The sequence below is a fragment of the Megalobrama amblycephala genome, linkage group LG8, assembly GCF_018812025.1.
Source record: "Megalobrama amblycephala isolate DHTTF-2021 linkage group LG8, ASM1881202v1, whole genome shotgun sequence".
NCBI lineage: Eukaryota > Metazoa > Chordata > Actinopteri > Cypriniformes > Xenocyprididae > Megalobrama > Megalobrama amblycephala.
The window spans coordinates 12,807,509-12,829,381 of NC_063051.1; the positions used below are offsets into that span (position 1 = coordinate 12,807,509).

General features: G+C 36.6%; 1 protein-coding gene across 1 annotated transcript in view; it reads right to left on the reverse strand.

Annotated features, from left to right (window-relative positions):
- col7a1 (collagen, type VII, alpha 1) overlaps positions 1-20,999 on the reverse strand; it is a 73,767-nt gene extending 52,768 nt beyond the window's left edge. The window contains 20 exon segments of the mRNA XM_048199384.1: positions 214-357; positions 435-482; positions 485-700; positions 802-921; positions 1,139-1,285; positions 1,432-1,557; positions 2,023-2,169; positions 2,572-2,688; positions 3,298-3,447; positions 3,541-3,660; positions 4,167-4,322; positions 5,691-5,810; positions 5,912-6,041; positions 6,697-6,854; positions 7,005-7,163; positions 7,335-7,428; positions 8,121-8,277; positions 11,332-11,512; positions 13,191-13,272; positions 20,618-20,999. Coding sequence (XP_048055341.1) covers positions 214-357; positions 435-482; positions 485-700; positions 802-921; positions 1,139-1,285; positions 1,432-1,557; positions 2,023-2,169; positions 2,572-2,688; positions 3,298-3,447; positions 3,541-3,660; positions 4,167-4,322; positions 5,691-5,810; positions 5,912-6,041; positions 6,697-6,854; positions 7,005-7,163; positions 7,335-7,428; positions 8,121-8,277; positions 11,332-11,512; positions 13,191-13,263 — 2,563 coding nt within the window. The 5' untranslated portion in view covers positions 13,264-13,272; positions 20,618-20,999.
- Positions 21,000-21,873: the final 874 nt, after the last annotated feature.

The window sequence follows — 21,873 nt, forward strand, 5'->3', positions numbered from 1 at the left end:
TTAATATATCTCTGATTGCGTTCATCTAAAAGAAGATAGTCATATACACTAGGATGGCTTGAGAGTGTTTTGGAAGAGCTATCCCTTTAAAGCATTTTAAAAGTTCACGTGTATAGTTAATTGAATATTTCTGAGAACAAAAAGACATGTATAATCATGTGAACATGTCTAGAATGCTTGTGTCTTAATGAATGAACATCTGTGTAGTTTTACCTGTCCTTGCAGTCACAGTGGCAGTAGGTCCTTCCCGTGAGTTAAAAAGGGCTGAGACTAATACTTGGTAGGCTGCACCTTCCTGGAGTCTATCAATGGCAAAGGAAGCCACATCAGCAGGCACATTCTCAGAGTCTTCCACTCCTACAATGTAAAAGGAAAAATAAAATAATTCCACTTCCATCTTAAGGGCACTAAATTCAATGCTGTCCATACCATACCATCACTACGCCGCCAGGTGATTTTATAGCCTGTTGCTCTATTCACAGAGTCCAGGTTATTAGTATCCTTGTGGATGTTACTTCAACGACTCGTAGCCCTGTGACTATTCCATTAGAACCAGTGGTTCTAGTAGACACAGAGACCACTTCTCCAGTTCGCTTGTCAATCACTGGGGCAACACCCACAACAACAGTATCATCTGGCTGCAGCCCGTCTATAGTGTAGGTAGTGATATCGGCACTTAAGACACGGGATTGCTCTGCAGCTGAGAGAGAGAGAGAGAGCAGCTGACTGTTTAAAACCAACATAAATGATATATCAATTAAAAAAGGAAACCTTAGTCTTTGCAAAAAAAGATCAACCTACTATTGCTTTGTCTCCAGGTAACCCGGTAGCCTGTCGCCCCAGAAACACCAGTCCATGCAATCCTGACTCGTCGACTATTGCTGCCAATTACCCGCAAGTTGGTCACCCTCAGTGGTGATTCTTGAAAAATATAGTTACCACCAGTTATTTTCAGACCAAATGACTGCACATTAATAATGCATCCACAGTATCTTCGGTAGTATCTACTGTACATTTTTCATAGCCCAAATCTATGAACCTTATATTCATATACACTGACTGTCAAACTCTTTTGAGGAATCATCAGAGTAAAAACAACCTCACTGGCACATCAGAAAAAAAGTATGCACGCTCAAACCTGTTTTAATGTACACTGTTGCTGGTTCCCCTTCATTGGAGCCGACTAGTGCCATCACACTGACAGCATAGCGTATACCGTCTTCGAGGTCTCGTAGGTCAAAGGAGGTCTGATTCCCAGGAACTCTTCTGTTCACTTCTGTATTTGCTGTAAAATATGGATAAACCGATTGAAACAGTCATTATAGTGGCACATCTAATGAATGGAAATCTCATGAATGATATATTACAAAGTAACATTTTAATGCTATACTGACATACTGTATTTGTATCTAAAGGGAATAAAATTCTCACATTCTGTATTAAGTATGATGATGTTGTATTGCGTTGCCCCAGCAACTCCTGTCCATCCTATTCGTATAATATTTCCAAGTGAGTCCACCACTCTCAGGTTCGTGACACGACCAACTGACTGCTCTGCTAAGCACAACCCACAAGTCAAAGGCATGGAAGACAGAAAAAAAAAACACATTATTTAGACACATCCTAGACAAATAAGCACTAAACTATTTTATAAACTCTGAATGGAATTTTAAACAAAGAACCTTTACAATGTAAAATGAAGAATAATTATTTATCTAGTACTATTTATAGGTCTGTACTATTTATAGGTCATCTGGATCATTTTCAAATCATGCTGGATAACATGATCATCAGGTTTACACCAACTTGTTTTATGCAACTGGAATGATGCTTTGAGACAATGAAAAAAATGGTCAATTGTCAATTTTATAAAATAGTGTGATAAAACTAATGAAAAGAAAAATCTGTATAAAATTAGAAAAAGATTTTTCACAAGTGGTCTCAGACTCTGTGTCTATGTTTAACTGCAATAGTGAACTTTAAACAATATCATATTGGTTTCCATCAAATGATTTTTCTGACCTGTTGATTTGGTTGAAAAGAAAGTAGCTTCCTCTCGCCCATCATAGAGTGTGAATAGAGTTATGATGTACTCGGTGCTCGGCTGCAGATTTCTGAGCTCATAGTTGGTGGTGCTTTGTGGGAAATCTTGCTTCTGAACTCTGCCTCCTGTGGTCAGCAGGATTACAAAAACATCCTAAAAATCACTATACAATAATAATTTTGCTGGTTTATTTTATAGTTGCTGTAGTCACTTTTAGTTACTTGTTTTGTAAGGTTCAAATTTTATTTTATTGTTATTTATGTAAAATGTATTAATATGCAGACTGTTCATATCAGATACAACTGCAATGCAAACATCCCTTAACTGTTTATAAAATATTATTCCCCAATAACACTGCCACATATAGTGTAGATTTCAAGCCTGGCTTGACTATTCTGTATGTAACACAGTGCAACACAATTACAATGGCTCAGAGAAAATCCATTTAAAGTAAATTTACAATAAATTCCCACATCCCACAATGAATATGGTTACTTTTTACAGTGTTTTACTAAGGAGTTTCTTACTCTCTCCGGCCTTCCATTCCAGCCGGTAGCCTCTGGCTGCCTGTATTAGGTTCCAGTTTAATCTGATGCTGGTGGGTCCTGTAGTCGTGGCTCTCAGGACCTGTTGCTCTGAGCGCTCTGAAAGCCAAATGCATTAAACATCTTTCAGCTTTATCTCTCCTTCTGTCCCATAAAATATTAAACAATGGCTTCCATCTTTCTGAAGTTTATGTCCTGTTATATTTATAGATAGTTGCTCCCTCCTTCCACTTTGTCTCTCACTATAAAATGCGCATGCATATACGAACATCCTCATGCATTCAACTGCAGTAGTCTGAGTCATAAGAAAAACAATACAGTTCTTATGTTCTGATCTAGCAGACAGTGAGTCAGTGGCAAGATTAAAAGCAACCACCTCACTGTCTGTGTATGATAAACTTGCACGAGATGGAAAAAGAGTTATGTCATCTTAAATTTTCTCTCTGCGCTCTTCTTAACTCAAGAAGACCATATGTACATTGTCTACTGAGTACACAACTCTACAAATGAATGCTCTACTACACTCTAGCTGGACATCTGAAAGAGATGAACATTATAAGCATTTATTTCATTTAGTTTTAGAATTATTGCCTGAGAAACTACCTTTTGCTGTAATCATTTCCAAAACAGTGCATCCCTTTCAAAAATGTCATCCTCCGCTCTGATGTAGCATTAAAAGTGGATGTGTCCGCATGCGTGTTTGTGTACCTATTTTAAAACGTGCAGTGGCTGCAGGTCCTTCAGCTTCTCCGCTGTACAGGGCGATGACTGTAACGATGTACTCTGTATCTGGTCTCAGATTCCCCAGAGTGTGAGATTCACTATCACCTCTCAGCTCTACGGTCTCCACATCACTTCCTGAAAGAGACACAGGCAAAAAAGACTCTTAGCAGACAAAAGGAATCTGAGAAAAGTAAATGAGCTTCAATCAGCTGAGATTTGGATGCTAACCTGTGAAAGGGCCCCAAACAACTCTATATCCTCTGGCCCCTGTCACTCCATTCCAGAGGACTCGAACACTGTTGCTTGAGATGGTCTCGACGGAGAGCTGCTGCACTCCTTCTAAACGCACTGCAAACACAGGCAAATACACAGAAAGAGCTTTGTATATTAACATGTACACTGTAGTGATGCAGAAGGCGCCAACATGTTGTGTGAGCGTGACTGTGTGACTATAATATCCTGTACACTACCGTTTAAATGTTTGGGGTTAGCATGATTTTTTTAAAATGCTTTTGAAAGAAGTCTCTTATGCTTGGCAAGGTTACATTATTTGATCAATAACAGTAAAAACAGTTAATGCATATGCTGTTTTGGTGCTCAAGAATCCTTTCTTTCATTATCACAGTTGAAAAAGCTTACTATTTTTGTGGAAACCTTCTTTTAGGATTCTTTGGTGAATAGAAAGTTTTAAAAAAAATGCATTTATTTGAAATAGAACTCTTTTATAACATTATAAATGTCTTTACTGTCCCATTACTTTCATTAAATTGATCATAAAAGTAATGATTTTTTTTCTTTAAAAAAAAAATCATACTGACCCCAAACTTATGAACAGTAGCATATAAGGGACTCACATGTACGGGCAGTCAGGGTAGCTGGTGAGGCACTGTTGCGGGGAAATAGAGGGTATAAGTTGATCACATATTCTGTGTCTGACTTAAGACCAAGCAAAGTCAGAGAAGTAGACTCCGCCCCTGCAGACTGTTCCTTCAGCTGTGCACTAGGCTGACCTGTAAACCAATCAGTCAGGAAACACAAATCATGAATTAAGCCATGCACAAAAAAACTAAAAACAACAATTGTGGGTTGCAGCATGGAAATAAATTGGTCATGCAAAGTGTAAAAATATGAAAAATATAAGTGTCAAATTGAAAATCAGGAGTTACCTATTTAAATCAATCTAATGTTCATTGAATGAACTCACTGAACTTATCTATCACCGTGGCCGACTGAATCAACACATGACTCACTTACTGAACTACAAGCCCAACGTCAATGCATAAGGCTGCATTAGAGTCATTAGGCTGCTCTTACTGTACATGCTGAGCCAAGAAAGCAAAAATGCATCTCTTTATATGTATACCTCACAGTTATTTTGGTCATTGTTATCCTCATTTTTATAGCTTTCCATAAGCTGCAAATGCATTTTTCTTATATTTCACTCATTTTGATGGGTCTCCAGGCTGATAACACCTCTTTAGGTTGGTCCTAGCATGGAAAAGTTTGGGAGTTCGGTACAGTGGTAGCAGCTCATAGCAACTTGTACCAGCCGGCCAACCAAATGCAGCATATCATCAAAATATGAGTCAGTTAATGACAGCATAATTTTAAATCACAGTTTCAGTATCTATTCATTTGCAAGCAACGTTGGGCAGGTAGAAACAGGCAAGTTGAAACATCTTCCTCTAGCTTCAAAAACTAACCTGATTAAACATAATTCTCTGCCAGCTCGCACCTGGATACCAACCAGGTAAAGCAAACTGGCACTCCTGCAATTGACAAAAATGCCTTTGGGAAACAAAAACACACTCTTCCACCTCCCCATTTTCTTCCTATCAAACTGCTATAAACATTAGCTGGTGGTGCTTGATAAGGAGATAAACACTATTACTATTGCTCACAGTTAGGAACAGGGGTTTGTTTAAACTCCTCACCTTGAGTATTACATTTAGTGTGTAACCTGCATTCTTTGTTCAACAAACAAGAATGTCTAATCATCAGGCTTTTTTAGGAGATACATGTACAGTATGTGCTATTACTTGAATGATTAGATGTATGACTTTCACCTTTGCAACCACATAGCAACACACAAAAACATTGTGGTGGTGAGTTTTGCAGATGCAAAGCACCACTTTCTTCTTCTTTAGACAATAACAATACAACTAGAAATAAAACTAGTTTACATTACAGCTCTCCTTGTCCCAGTTATCCTTTTCATCTCTATCTCTTCTATATTTATCCTCCACAATCTCTTCCACTGACTCACACTACAGTATTTACAGTATCTACACTAATTCACTATTCAAAAAGTAAAAGGATTACTGAAAAATGTAATAGATTTTTGGATTAGTGTGCATGTAGATGAGCGTCTCTCTCACCTGTAGATCCATAAGTGATTCTGTAGCCCTGTACTTGGTCAGCTGGAGCGTCCCAGCCCAATGCCAAAGTAAAAAACCCAGCCTGGACTAGTCGCAGTGTAGTCACACCCAGGAGAGGCTCTAGAGGGCAGTTTGGGGTAAGAGAGAATGAGAGTTTAAGAGTTATGAGAGAGTTATTCTGAAGTAAATGACACATATTTTCTGTTATGTGCAGTTCTCACTTGTTCGGGCCTTGGCAGACACTGATTCTCCCAAGCTGTTTGGGTACTGAGCAATAACGGTGATCAGGTAGTCTGTGCCCGAACGCAGCTCTCGTGCAATGTAGCTCTGCTGGTTGCTTGGTATTGTTTCCTGCAGGTCGAAAGAAAAAGGCTGAAATTCACTGGAGACTGTTATGCTATACTTTGTGTAAACCAGTGTTGTTACTGTTAACTAAAACAAAAAATACAACTAGTAAAATAGCTCTCAGTAACTGAAAAGCTGAAAAATAATAAAATATAAGATGTTAATTCAAATAAATAATGCTGCCAAGCAACTAACTGAAAAAGTAAGTTGAAGTACTAAAATTACTAAAACTAAAATAAGAATAAATTAAAGCTACATAAAAATATATATCAAAAAACAACTTAAAAAGACAAAAGCGTATTACAAAATTATTAAAAATCAAAAATAAAAATTTAAAAATAAAAATATAAAAATATAATTTAAAATATCTAAAATATAATGCTCATCTGTCTCAACTTCTGCCCTCATTTGCAATTAACTGAAGCAGAACTTTACATTTAAATTAAATAATTTACCAGACAATTTTATCCAAAGCGACTTATCAGAAAAAAAATAAGCAATAACAAAAACAATATCAATGCAATGCCAATTTTATTAGAATGCTATATTAGAAAACAAGTTAGAGCAGAGATGAAATTCAGAAAAAAAAATTTTTTATTCCATTTACAAATGTTTAACATGCAAAAAAGCAACAGTCATTTAGAATGAACATTCTTCTCACCTGTCGGAGCTCTGCTGTGATTGGCTGACCGAGGCCAGATAGGGGCCTGTACTGAACCACGTAGCCACTTACAGGCCCTCCTGCAGATGTCCATCGAAATCTCAGTGAATTGGTGGTCTCACCTGAAATCTGCAAGTCTGATGGACCGCTGTAGGCCTCTGATGGAGAAACAATAACACAAATCAATGATTTTCAAGCATTTTATCGATGTCAATGTTCTAAATAAAAAATAAAATTTAACAAAACTCCAAATATAATCATATTCTTGGATTTAACTGCATTGTGTGTCTACTGCACATCAGGTTTACCATCACTTGAGTAAGAGCCTCCACTTGTTGTGCACACGCGTCGAGATACTAGGGGAAGCAAAGAGCTCAAAGCTTTGAAGTTCCCAATTTGAGAGGTGAAGTCACTTTGAGGGGGAGAGGCAATGAGATTTAGCTCAGTTGGATCTGCACTCTTTATACCTAACAAATGCAGACAGAGAAAGAGAGAAACAATGATGATATTAATACAAACAAAATGTATGTTTAATTTGCACACTGAATCCACAGCCCACAGATGCACTTAAGTTTACATGAAAAAAAAACATTTCCTTAAATTATACAGTGGTGCTTAAATACTCTATCAGTTCTTACCAATTGCAAATATTTTGACTCCAAGGCTACGTAGTTTTTGTGAAGGTTCCTGCACATTGTCCTGAGATTTACCATCAGTAATGAGAATAGTGATCTGAAAAAAATGAAAGACAGTTTGATGAGTCAATAAAATAAAACACTTATGCATAATTGTAAATTATATTTGTGGTCAACCAATCTGTTTTTCCTCAAGATACCATTAGGATATCATAAAGGATTTATTTTACTTAGAATCTTAAAAATTAACATTACTGTTCAAAAGTTTGGGGTCGGTAAGATTTTTTTGTTTTTGAAATTAGTCTTTTATGTTCACCAAGGCTGCATTCATTTAATCAAAATTATAGTAAAAACAGCAATATTGTAAAATAATATTATAATTTAAATATTATAATATTACCCTTTTCTATCTTAATATATTTTAAAATGCACTTGTGATCCATTCGACCAAAATGCATCTCAATATCAGGTGTAAACAGGGCTTTTTATGAATAGAAAGTTCAAAAGAACTGCATTTATTTGAAACAGAAATATTTGTAACATTATAAAAATGTCTTTACTCTCACATTTGATCAATTTTATACATTCTTGCATTATAAAAGTATTAATTGCTTCTTTTTGAAAAAGAATTTAGTGACCCCAAATTTTTGAATGTGCATATAGTATCCAAATGCTAAGTAAGAGTGTTGCATAATTCAAAGCTAAACAAAGTAATTTACACATGTATTGTCCATGTCAAAATACTACAGATGTTGCAAGTCAGACAATGTATCATAATAGCCAGCTTACCTTGGGTACATCTCTGATAGAGGCAGGGTTAAAGAAGTTGTCTGCGATGTATTTGAGACCAGCCCCAGTGCGCGTATTTCCACCTTTATAGTTAATATTCTCTATGGCAGTTACGAGTTCAGTTCCATTCAGGTAAGTAGTAAATGTAAACTCCACCCTGATTGTTATAAAATAGACAAGTATAATAAACAAAAGTCCCAACAATCTTACAAACACAAATATAAACCTTTACTGTGCATAACAAATATAAAATATGCAGCCACCTCAACAAACTCTATTTACATGCTCAATGTAATAAATAATAAATAAAAATGTGCTCAAATAACATGCTCATTTTACTCAAAGAACTTGATGCACTTAACTGTTAACTCTACTGTTTGAATGAAAGAGAAAATCCTGATCCATTAAATCATATTATATTATAGGATTTAAACTTTTTATTACATCTGTTTTTGCAAAGTAGTTGCATCCGCAAAGAAATGATGAGCCGGGTGCACAAGATTAACCAAAAGGAATCATCACAATGGTTACTTCAAACAACTATTTACAACACAAAAACATCAACATTCTGCATAAATTTCTATTGGTTTTTAATACTAACAATTTTCACATTCCAAAATTGATGGGTCAGATTCAATTCAGATTCAGAATGTATTCAACTTGGACAAATTTGGCAATTAAATAATATGAAGTTACCTTGTTCAGTTTGTTAGACTCATATATACACAATATTGCTAAAAGTTTTGGGACGCCTGCCTTTATGTGCACATGAACTTTAATGACATCCCATTCTTAATCCGTAGGGTTTAATATGGAGTTGGCCCACCCTTTGCAGCTATAACAGCCTCAACTCTTCTGGGAAGGCTTTCCACAAGGTTTAGGAGTGTGTTTATTGGAATTTTTGACCATTCTTCTAGAAGCGCATTTGTAAGGTCAGGCACTGACATTGAACGAGAATGCATGACTCGCAGTCTTCGCTCTAATTCATGCCAAAGGTGTTCTATCGGGTTGAGGTCAGGACTATGTGCAGGCCAGTCCTCCACACCAAACTCGCTCATCTATGTCTTTATAGACCTTGCTTTGTGCACTGGTGCGCAGTCATGTTGGAACAAGAAGGGGCCATCCCCAAACTGTTCCCACAAAGTTGGGAGCATGAAATTGTCCAAAATGTCTTGGTATGCTGAAGCATTAAGAGTTCCTTTCACTGGAACTAAAGGGTCAAGCCCAACCCTTGAAAAACAACCCCACACCATAATCCCCCCTCCACCAAACTTTACCGCACAATGCGGTCATGCAAGTACCATTCTCCAGGAAACCGCCAAACCCAGCCTCGTCTATCGGATTGCCAGACAGAGAAGCATGATTCGTCACTCTAGAGAACACATCTCCACTGCTCTAGAGTCCAGTGGCGGCATGCTTTACACCACTGCATCCGACGCTTTGCATTGCACTTGGTGATGTAAGGCTTGGATGCAGCTGCTCGGCCATGGAAAGCTTCCATGAAGCTCTCTACGCACTGTTCTTGAGCTAATCTGAAGGCCACACGAAGTTTGGAGGTCTGTAGCTATTGACTCTGCAGAAAATTGGTGACTTCTGCGCACTGTGCACCTCAGCATGTGCTGACCCTGCTCTGTGATTTTACGTGACCTGCCACTTCGTGGCTGAGTTACTGTTGTTCCCAATTGCTTCCACTTTGTTATGATACCACTAACAGTTGACCGTGGAATAATTTGTGGTGAGGAAATTTCACGAATGGACTTATTGCACAGGTGGCATCTCATCACGGTACCACGCTTGAATTCACTGAGCTCCTGAGAGCGACCCATTCTTTCACAAATGTTTGTAGAAGCAGTCTGCATGCCTAGGTGCTTGATTTTATACACCTGTGGCCATGGAAGTGATTGGAACACCTGAATTCAATGATTTGGAGGGGTGTCCCAATACTTTTGGCAATATAGTGTATATATATGATTACATAAACCGTACATACTATTTGCATACAATAAGAGTTAAGGAAGTAAATAAAATGTAAATAGTCCTTTCATAACATGTCAGTTCACTCAGCAGCCTTACACTCAGCAGAAGATTACACTTCAATAATGTATTTCAAATAAATCAATATAATAAGTCAAAAGAATCAGTAAAAATTCATTACAATAAAAAAAAAAAAAAACTTTAATGTCTCTGGTAAACATGACTTAAAGTCCCACTAAAGAGTCTTGGAATGCGCAGCATTATTCAATGTTTTGACTAATTTAATTTCAATTGAAACAGGAAGACAGGGCGGGACACCTCCGAACAGCTCCGCCCCTTTTTAAAATAGCGTTTTGTTTATATCACAGCTCAGCCAGAGCCGTTGACCAAGTGACCAATTTTAGCTGCAGCTTCAGCATCTATTTATAATGTAGGGGGCAGGATGCTTAGATTCTAGAGAGCATTTGATTGGACAGAAGATCTGATGAGAAGCTGAAGTCCACTAAATCCTGTCATGTAAATCCGTGATTCCGGAAGTGAGAGACTGTAAGTTTTGATTGCTTATACTCTTATGACTCCACAGTGACGCTGCTGACGTGTTATCCGGTGCGCCCGAGCTTCGTTTACAGTCTGAGGGAGACGCACGCTGTATTCAAGCTATTCTACATTGTTTGTATTTTGGTATTGCTATATTTTTTAAAATGGTGCGTAAGTGTGCATGTCGCGGATGTCCTAATTGCCAAAAATAACGGCGTAAAAGTGCACTACCAACGCTGACAGATGAAAGGATTCAATGGAATCAATTCAATGGAATCAATTCAATAGAAAGGATTCCGGAAGAGAATACAATGCTGAATAAAGGCGTAGTTTTTGTTATTTTTGGACCAAAATGTATTTTCGATGCTTCAAAAACTTCTAACTAACCCACTGATGTCACATGGACTACTTTGATGATGTTTTTATTACCTTTCTGGACATGGACAGTATACCGTACATACACTTTCAATGGAGGGACAGAAAGCTCTCAGACTAAATCTAAAATATCTTAAACTGTGTTCCGAAGATGAACGGAGGTCTTACAGGTTTGGAACGACATGAGGGAGAGTCATTAATGATATAATTTTCCTTTTGGGTGAACTAACCCTTTAAGGCTACCATATTCATACTAAAAGCTGAAAAACTTACATTTTGATTTCAGGGGGACTTTAAGTACACAAGTAAACAAAGTTTCACAGACCTGGCGGTATCACTGTACTGTACGGCTCCAAAACGTATGCCATTGGGTCCTACTGCTCTGGCGAAGGGTTGGACAATCCCTGCCATGAAATTCTTGACCAACACAAAATTGGCCCTGCCAATACTGGATGATCCATCCACCAGGAACACAATGTCTGCTGCAACAACATCATTGCACTGGCCTGTCAACAGAGAAAAAAAAAAACAATTAATACTAACACAACCACATAAATATACACAACTGTGTTTCTCTTTTCACTGTAAAAAAAGATATGTCTGGATATGTGGGCTTTCATTTATACAAATACAGAATGTTTTCATTGGTGCAGCCAAAATTAGACTGTTGTGACCAAAAAATAAATATAAAGTGCTAATACTGTTCTACATTTGCTTCTTAGCCTACACTTTAACTCTTATTTTGTACATACTGTTTAGGCCTATATATAACATACCTATAGGCCAATTTATATTTTCTTTATACAGTCATGGTGGGTAGACAAAACATTTCACTGTGTACCATTGTGTATGTGACAAATACATCTGTGAACTTGAGCTTCAGTATTTCCATAAACATTCACATCTGTGGCTTATTCAATTCATGTATTCAGTAAAGGATTAGAGAAGACACAGGAAATGACCATCACCACCCAGTCTGCAAAGCCATTTCAAGCAAACAAAACATCTGGGCCCATTTATTCAGTGACTGATGCACCATCTCTCCTTTACACAGTTCAGTATACTACCAGTCATCAGTTATATGGCTGTGTATGACTCAATGGCTGTTTGAATGAATGCCCTTAAGGTAGCAAACTAATTAACCTGCTGTGTTTGATCAATGAGTCACTGCACTCTTGATGGGGCATGATGTGAAATCAACTAGTATTTGTGTACTATATAGTGCAGGATTTAAAATTAGTGATGCACAACATTGGTTATGGACAGATATTATAGATTTTTTAATTTATCTGAATTGATTAATATTAGATATATATCAGGTAGTGCTGTCAAACAATTAATTGTGATTAATCGCATCACACTTTAGTCTCGCGAGATCTCGTCACACCCCTAATATATATATATATATATATATATATATATATATATATATATATATATATATATATATATATATATGTATACATGTGAATATCTCTTAAATATATATATACATATATATGTGTGTGTATTATATATATATATTTAAGAAATATTCACATGTATACATATATATATATATATATATATATATATATATATATATATATACAGAAGATCTGATGAGAAGCTGATTTATACACATTGTACATTTGTACATACATTTTTTGCAGCCTACAAATATAAATATATATATATATATATATATATATATATATATATATATATATATATATACTGATATATATATTTTGGATGCGATTAATCGTGATTAATCGTTCGACAGCACTAATATTTTTCATTCTTGCTGCATGCAGGTAACTTTCTATGTCGATCTATATATGTAAATATATACTTAACTAATATTGTACTTTTACTGTATATCAGTATTTAATATATAATATATATAAAAAATATATATAAAAAATTTAATATATAATATTTACTAAAATAATGATAATAAAATAATATTTATGATATTAACTTTGGATTAACTTTAGCCTTATGATTTTGTGACTTTCTTACATGCCCCAAATTTGTCTTCAAACGTCTTTATTTTCATTGCAGAAGAGAATTTATCCAAATTGATATTACAATATTAATTATGCTACATGAGAACTGTACATTCTGCAGATTAAGTTAACTGTGGTCCGCTATACACATTAAAATGAATTAAAGTTCCTGAAAGAATACATGAATCTTTACCTTGAGCTGTAGAGCATGACGGGAGACACAGCAACACAGCAAGTAGCAGAGTCCATTGCAGCAAACACCCCATTTTCAAATCCTACACATAATGACACACACAAAAAGAGAAAAATGTGGAGGAAAAAAGGTCTAACATTGATTATTCTGTTAGCAATCTGCACTGCTTTCAGCTTCAGTTCAGTAGCAGTAACATAATGTTCCTCCTTCAGGTGAAACGAATGCCCAGATACCATGAACATCTGGCAGAAGCTCAAAGACAAGAAACTGAGAGAAGCAAGGTGGGGCTTGCACCATCATCATCACACAAATAAAGAGCAGACACTCAGAGGAAGATGAGCTTGTGCAAGTTTTTAAAGCAGCTCCATAATGGGCAATGAAAAATGATTTTTTCAAGAGACTACGTCTGTTTATTAGAACATTCCTAATGCTATTATTATTACAGAGGTTACAGATGGCTATTGCTCAACATGATATGCTATGATTCAAAGCCATAACAGAGTTAAAGCATGTACATGCACTGGTGCTGAAACTAAGAGCACACTCTCATTCAGCAGATCTTATTGCTCATTTAGAGATGTTGTCTGACACAAACACGTTTATTAACTTTTTTTCTTTATTACTTTTCTTGAGGGAAAATATGTGGGATCATTCTGCTCCAAAGGAAGTGGCCTAAGCATGAATGTTTGTTGCGTGTGCTGACTGAGTGTTACTATTTGTGCCTTCAAAGATGCCATTTTTTAAATTACATTTTAGCAGATGGGTCTGTTTTTGATTTATAAAGAGAGGAAATCGTGGTCCACATTTGAGTCACGCTGGTTTAAACTCAACAGTGTCTGCTCTGGAAAATGGCCTGCCGAAAAACAAGGTTAAAAACTTGAAGACAAACAGAGATGCACATAAAACACACACATGGACATTATTAAACCTTCAAAGATCTAAGTCAGAAAAGAATAACTGAATATGTATTGGTTTATTTTTCCGGTGTCTCTCACTGTCTGGGGGAAACAGGAATTCTTTTACCTGTAATTTCTTTAAAATGATGATGACTTTAGTTGGCTATTAAACTTAGTCTAATTTTTAAATCTAAAAAAAGCCACAGCATGAATATTTTAAACCACTTTCAAAATAAACAGAACACACGCAAATACACAGACAAACAGACTAAACACTCATCCGCCCACATACACATATGCAAGACATTTTGTGTCCTTTATTTTTTAGCTGAGTGAACTTGTCAAATGACATGATCCTTTTTTATTGTGCCATTAAAGGGATAGTTCACCAAAAAATAAAATTTTATGTTTATCTGCTTACCCCCAGAGCATCCAAGATGTAGGTGTCTTTGTTTCTTCAGTAGAACACAAATTATGATTTTTAACTCCAACCGTTGCTGTCTGTCAGTCAAATAATGCTAGTGGATGGGAACTTCTACAATAAGAGTAAATAAAACTTGCTTAGACAAGTCCAAATTAAACCCTGCAGCTCGTGACGACACATTGATGTCCTAAGTCAAGAAACGATCGGTTTGTGCAAGAAACCGAACAGTATTTATATAATTTTTTACCTCTAATACACCACTATGTCCAACGGCATTCATCACTCGATTCGTTTGGTCTGATCGCGCTCTGACAAGGGCAGTGATGTCTCGCTCTCATTGAAGCATATGCGCGAGACATCACTGCCGCTGTCAGAGCGCGATCAGACCAAACGAATCGAGTGATGAATGCAGTTGGACATAGTGGTGTATTAGAGGTAAAAAATGACATAAATACTGTTCGGTTTCTCACACAAACCGATCGTTTTGTGTCTTAAGACATCAATGTGTTTTCACGAGCCGCAGGGTTTAATTTGGATTTGTCTGTCGTGTTTTATTTATTCTTATAGTCCAAGTTCCCGCTGACTTGCATTATACCACTGACAGACGGCAGCGGTTGCAGTTAAAAATCATCATTTTTGTTCTACTGAAGAAACAAAGACACCTACATCTTGGATGCGCTGGGGGTAAGCAGATAAACATAAAATTTTCATTTTTGGGTGAACTATCCCTTTAACTAAGTTCTATGATGTGGTCCCTTTAAAGAGGTTTTTACAACAGTTGCTTAATTCCTTATGGAAATAAAAACATAAACAGCAGCATATATATGGTACACTACACAAATATACTGAACAGAGTCACATTACTGATTATTGTAAATTTTAATATAAACTGTGGAACAATTTAGTTGCCTCTGCACATGCATGAGTCCAAATGAAAGTTTTTTTGTTTCTGATTTCTGATTTTACGTGGAAACACAGTTGTAGCTGTTCTCTCCTTCTCCCATTCAACTCCCATTTCAATCAATCTGTCTCTGTTTCTCTCAGTGCTGTTTGCATCAATTAAAAGGATACCGTCATCATTATGTGGTTCATGAAAGGGTAATTATAGCATTTATAAGTATCCTGAATGAACCACATTTGAGTTTGAACTGCCAGATTGTCTCCTGCAGCCTCTCCCTTCCTTCATCTACATGTTGTGCATTCCGCTGCCTTCGCTCTTACACCTGAGTCACCTTATACCCGGGGTCAAGAGACAACGTTTGATTTTTTTGTATGTGAACCCAGTTAAAACAGAACTCACTTCTTACTTTTTCACACAATAAAAAAGGCTATTTACTGTGTGGCTTAACATAAAAGACTGAGGAATTACAGAGACATTCCTGAGCTCTATAAAGTGCATGTTGGGAGAAGAAACAACAGCATCAACTACTTGCATGCCACTCTACAACACTATAAATACCACATACACCAATTAAAATGTCCATTTTGACTGTTGACTCATCCTGTCTCATAAGACGAATATGTTTCTGACTCTATCCAACAATTTATAATAGTAGTAATTTCTTCCCCATCGTTTTACAGAGACAGTCAAATGATAATTTACGTTAAGCCTTCTAAAGCCTCCTTATTGAAAAGTTAACTTGTGGTAGGCCTATAGTAAGTATAGTAGCAGACATATCCTTATAGGTAGAGTTTGCCCAAAAAAGTTTACTCACCCTCATGTTGTTTTATATACTGTATGTATTCATTTCTTTCTTCTGTGAAACATTACCGCATAGCACCACCTAGCATCCAATCATCTGCATTACTGCTGTAATCAGTTTGAACATGGAAACCACACCAACACTGAAAAGTACGACATGGTTGCAAGTCTATGACATAATGTTTATTTTTGGGTGAACTATACCCATTTTTCAAAATATCATAAAAGTGACCAACAACTAATGTAACAGAGCTGTTTTTTTTATATCTGAACAGCAGATGCTATTTTGATACACATCTCAAGTTTAAAGTTTAATCAATCTAAAATACAGATTTCATTATATTTTTAGAAATTTCAGAACAAAATCACATAAAAAGTTTTTTATACATGGTAGCCATTTTGACATTGTCATGTTGGCAAATTCGGCACACAATTACATTTTAAATGAGTGATTTATTGTGTGTGATTCTGATTTCCCCCTCCTAAGTAATGCTTCATGAGTTTATGAGCTAAAGTGTTCATGCTTCAAACAGAGTTTTAGAACAAAGAAAACTCATGGCCAGGAGACGATGTCCTTAGAGGGATTAAATTAGTAACATTCCTTACCCTGACAATGTCACTAGATTTTATCCTCAAAATATTAAAGTATGAGAGGTCACTCTTTCAGAACACAAAAGAAAAGTGGGTGTCAAAGATGTCTGCTGGTCACACTGCCAACTATTTCATTACAGCCTGTCTCCCACATAGCTACCAAAAACAGAAACAGAGAGGGCGAAGAACTTGGCAAAGGATAGATATCATAGAGAAATAAAAACAAACACATCTTCTAGTTGGGGTGGATTCCAAAAGAAATCAAGAATTAAAACAAGCAGCATACTGTCCGACCAAAATACAGACATGTACTGAATTAATTTGGAGAGTAAGTGAGTAATTGAGTTGGTAAATGACTAATTCAGCACAAAAAGATATTCACAAATTAGTCAAAATAATTAAAAAACAATCATGTATGGGGAGGTGCATGCATTTTCATTTATTAATTATTTTCATTAATTTATGCATGTTTTTTCAACCACCAATAAACATATACACTTCATTTAACACATTTCAACATATTTCAATTTATCAAATTTTCCCCTATAATCAGCACAGAAAAATGTGAAAACTTCATGGATTCTGTGTATGCAAATAGATGAGAACTCATAAACAAGACATACAGTACACACATTTCTATTCACATGCTTCACTATGTATGTGTTACAGTCTAACCAGGAAACAGAGAAACTATGGAGACTGACGCACAGATGTTATTGGTTATGTGCCCCAAATGTTGTTCACACACATGTGACAGAAAGTGCTGTGCAACCAAACGTTTTTTACTACATACTGTAGTAGTGTATTGCCATCAAAAGAACTGAGAATGTGAATGGCAAACACAGGGACTAAAACCCTGGAACAATTTAAGGTGCTGATTTATAATAGTTCTTGAAATGATTATTTAAGTCTTGGCTCAGTCTAATAATTTTGAGCGAAAGACTACTGAGCATTCCAGCTGTTCTCAATAATGACATGCATTCTCTTTTATACAGGAAAAAAGCCCACATACTAACATTCAGACTGTCACTATAGTCACTCAACATGAGCAGCCCAGTGTTACCAATTTATCAACTTTGTCACTAGATTAGTAACTTTTCAGACCCCTGTAGTGACTTTTTTCAAAAAAGCGACTTTAGTCAGTCATTATATCATACACGTTCCATTATCTGACAGAAAATATGTAAATGAGAACAGTTTTATTGGACATTCAACTATACATTATATTAAAATGACAGTATGTGAGCACAGATTAGGACAGTTGGCGCATTACGTCTTCTAGTGACATTTAGCGACTTTTTATGCAGGCTTTTGCTACTTTCCACTGAAAATAGTTGGCAACACTGGAGCAGTCCCTCGGTCATGCATGCATGCTCGGCAGGTGTCCACGGTAACCTAGACACTCCAGTCCTGCCTACTGAGTGTGAGATATCCAAAGTGACGAATCACAAAAGTTCAACTGAGGTCATGCCCCGCCCCCTCTGCCTGAACAGGCAATTTGGAAATGTTGTGATGCTATGGAAATCTCTCTTTTTCAATTTCATAAGAACATCAACCCATCATTTTCTAATTTCCTCACAGCAGTTCTCTGTATAAACGGCAACATGTGCACATGTGGTCTAATCATAAACCATATTTGTGCTGTGATTTCTTTCATCTTGTCTCTGATCCGTGCTCTCTTCTGCCCTTTATAGTTCCTTGTGTCCTGTATGATTTAACTAACATAAAAATGTGAATTAACCTAAATGATAATGAAGTTGTAACACGGGCGCCAAGGACACCTCAAGCATTATTATATAAATAAAATATCTAATTATGCAGTTATGATGTGTTTTAACACATCTAATGAGAACTATGTGAATAAATCTCAGGTATCTGAAGCACATCTGTTCTGTCAAATAATAAGAATTGAGCTATTCTGTATGACAACAAGCTTGCATTATGCCAGTAATCAGTCATGTTCATTAGACCTGCAACATTGTGCATGATAGTACTTACAATTTTGCACCTTTAAGCTTGTTTGCTCTAAATTGTAAAACAAGGTAGGATGACATTCCACAGCTCTCAGTATTACTTCCATAAATCATTATTGCTTCATACTCAAGAGTCACCACTCTATCCTGATGCTTCACTCTTCCCAAGCCTAAAGCACTTTATCACTGACCCTAGAGAACTCTGTCAGTGACCTCAGGGCGTTACAGCACACTATAACTGATCTCGAAGTGTTGAAATACTGACCCTACAGAGTTTAATTATTCGACCGTAGAATCACTGACACATAGATTTCAACCTTTTTGACCCCAAGGCCCACCACTGTCCCGAACAATAATCATAGGCCCCATGACTTTTACAGTTGTGTGTGATTTACTGAATAAAGATTAAAGGGTTAGTTCATCCAAAAATGAAAATTCTGTCATTTATTACTTACCCTCATGCCGTTCCACACCCGTAAGACCTTCGTTCATCTTCAGAACACAAATTAAGATATTTTTGTTGAAATCCGATGGCTCTGTGAGGCCTCCATAGGGAGCAATGACATTTCCTCTCTCAAGATCCATAAAGGTACTAAAAACATATTTAAATCGGTTCATGTGAGTACAGTGGTTCAATATTAATATTATAAAGCGACGAGAATATTTTTGGAGCGCCAAAAAAAAACGAAATAAGGACTTATTTAGTGATGGCCGATTTCAAAACAATGCTTCAGGAAGCATTGGAGCACAAATGAATCAGTGTATCGAATCTGCTGTTCAGAGCACCAAAGTCACGTGATTTCAGCCGTTGGCAATTTGACACGCGATCTGAATCATGATTCGATACACTGATTCATTTGTGCTCCGAATCTTCCTGAAGCAGTGTTTTGAAATCGGCCATCACTAAATAAGTCGTTATTTTGTTTTTTTGGCACACCAAAAATATTCTTGTCACTTTATAATATTAATATTGAACCACTGTACTCACATGAACTGATTTAAATATGTTTTTAGTACCTTTATGGATCTTGAGAGAGGAAGTGTCATTGCTCCCTATGGAGGCCTCACGGAGCAATCGGATTTCAACTAAAATATCTTAATTTGTGTTCTGAAGATGAACGAAGGTCTTACGGGTGTATAACGGCATGAGGGTAAGTAATAAATGACACAATTTTCATTTTTGGGTGAACTAACCCTTTAAGGAAAAGGATTTTTTTTTTTTACTCACAATTTGTACCTGATAAAATATTTTAGAGCCTGGCATAAATAGAAATGTGTATTGTATAAAATGTGTATAAAAATATTCATGGAGACTTAAGATTTTATTATTTACTTATTAAACAAGATTATTTTAATGATTGCTTTGTGTTATTTTAAATCATTTTAAGGTTTGCTAATAAAAAGAACAACAGCTTCGGCATAACACCTGAGAAAATCTCTTTTCAAAATCTCTCAGTATGGTCTTGGACAATGGGGGACAATGGAGGTCAGAAGGGTGAGAATTACTGCCCTAGAGCGCCTATCACTGACCTTATAGTGCGCTGTATCAGTGGCAGGGCTAAATAACTTATCCTGAAGCATCCAATGGAGGTCAAAAGGTTGAGAATTACTGCCCTAGAGTAGAGCGTTTATCACTGACCTTATAGTGCGCTGTATAACTGACAGCGCGAAATAACTTATCCAGAAGCATCCAGTCTCTGACAGGGCTCTTAACTGATCCTGAATCAGCTCCCCAATCAGTGACCCCACATCGTTATTTTACTGACTAACGTTACTAGAGCGCGTTCCATCATTTTTCATGGAGCGGTCATTTAATTCAAAGGAAACAGACGTCTACTTACCGCTCAAAACTGGTCACCGAGGCGAAGCGGTCAACGACGTTGTCCTAATCACACATGTTCTGACAAATTCCCTTCAATGAGCCTGTATTTGTGCGGAGAATTACTCGAAGAGAGTTTAGTTTTAACAAACTGCTCCTGAGCATCTGCCAACCTCCCAGCGGACTTTCCCTCTTCAAAACGTTGCAGCCAGCAAAAATCCTCTAATTGACTACATGCAGAGGAATAAAGTTATATTTCCTTGGTAGTGCTGTTTGCTGCTGTGAAGGAACTGTAGTCCAGACTTGTTCAGACGCCTGCAGCTAACTAAATACATCCTTAGACATTCACTCTTTTCTCAGGATCGGCTTTCAGAACCTTGCGTGAGCTGCCCGCCTTCTCACATTACAGCCTATCAAATCTTGAGTCAGCTGTGCTCGTGCGCTCTATGCTCGTGCCTGTACCTGCACAGGTAAATTGTACGTTCATAGTCAAATTAAATGTGTTATTTTTTTTCAAGGGGCCGAAACATCACAGCGTCTGATAAAAATAGAACACTGGGGAGGAAATTATTATTATTGTTATTATTATTATTAATAGTAGTAGTAGTAGTTACCACATTCAAAATAGTTCCTGTTAAATTGGGCAGATATGACAGTGTTCGCATGAATCATTATAATTTCATGACGCAGAGATTCGTGAATTCGAGTAAAGTTTTAAATTAAGATGGCAGGTCCAGGGTCAAAAGTTTACAGGATCACTTTAAGGCAATAGTAAAGAGTTTATCAAATTTAGGCAAAAAAAAAATCCGTTGCATTTAGGCAAAAAAAAATCATGTCAATGTAACCACATTGCTTATATATTAGTCATATGGATTTACAGTAAATATACTCTATCTCTCTATCTTTTCCTGTCTCTCTCACACATAGGCTACATGCACACTTGTGGCACACCCAAGCATCTGTCCACACTCATCTGGAATCCAAGCCTAGGGGGCATCCATCCTTTTGAAAGGGTTAGTTCACCCAAAAATGTAATTATACCCAAATAATGTAATTTATTACTCACCCTCATGCTGTTCCACACCCGTAAGACCTTCGTTCATCTTCAGAATACAAATTAAGATATTTTTGTTGAAATCCGATCAACATGATTCGACACAAAACATTCATACCGCTCCGAATCTTCCTGAAGCAGTATTTTGAAACCGGCCATCACTAAATAAGTCGTTATTTTATTTATTTATTTATTTATTTGTCGAACCAAAAATATTCTTGTCG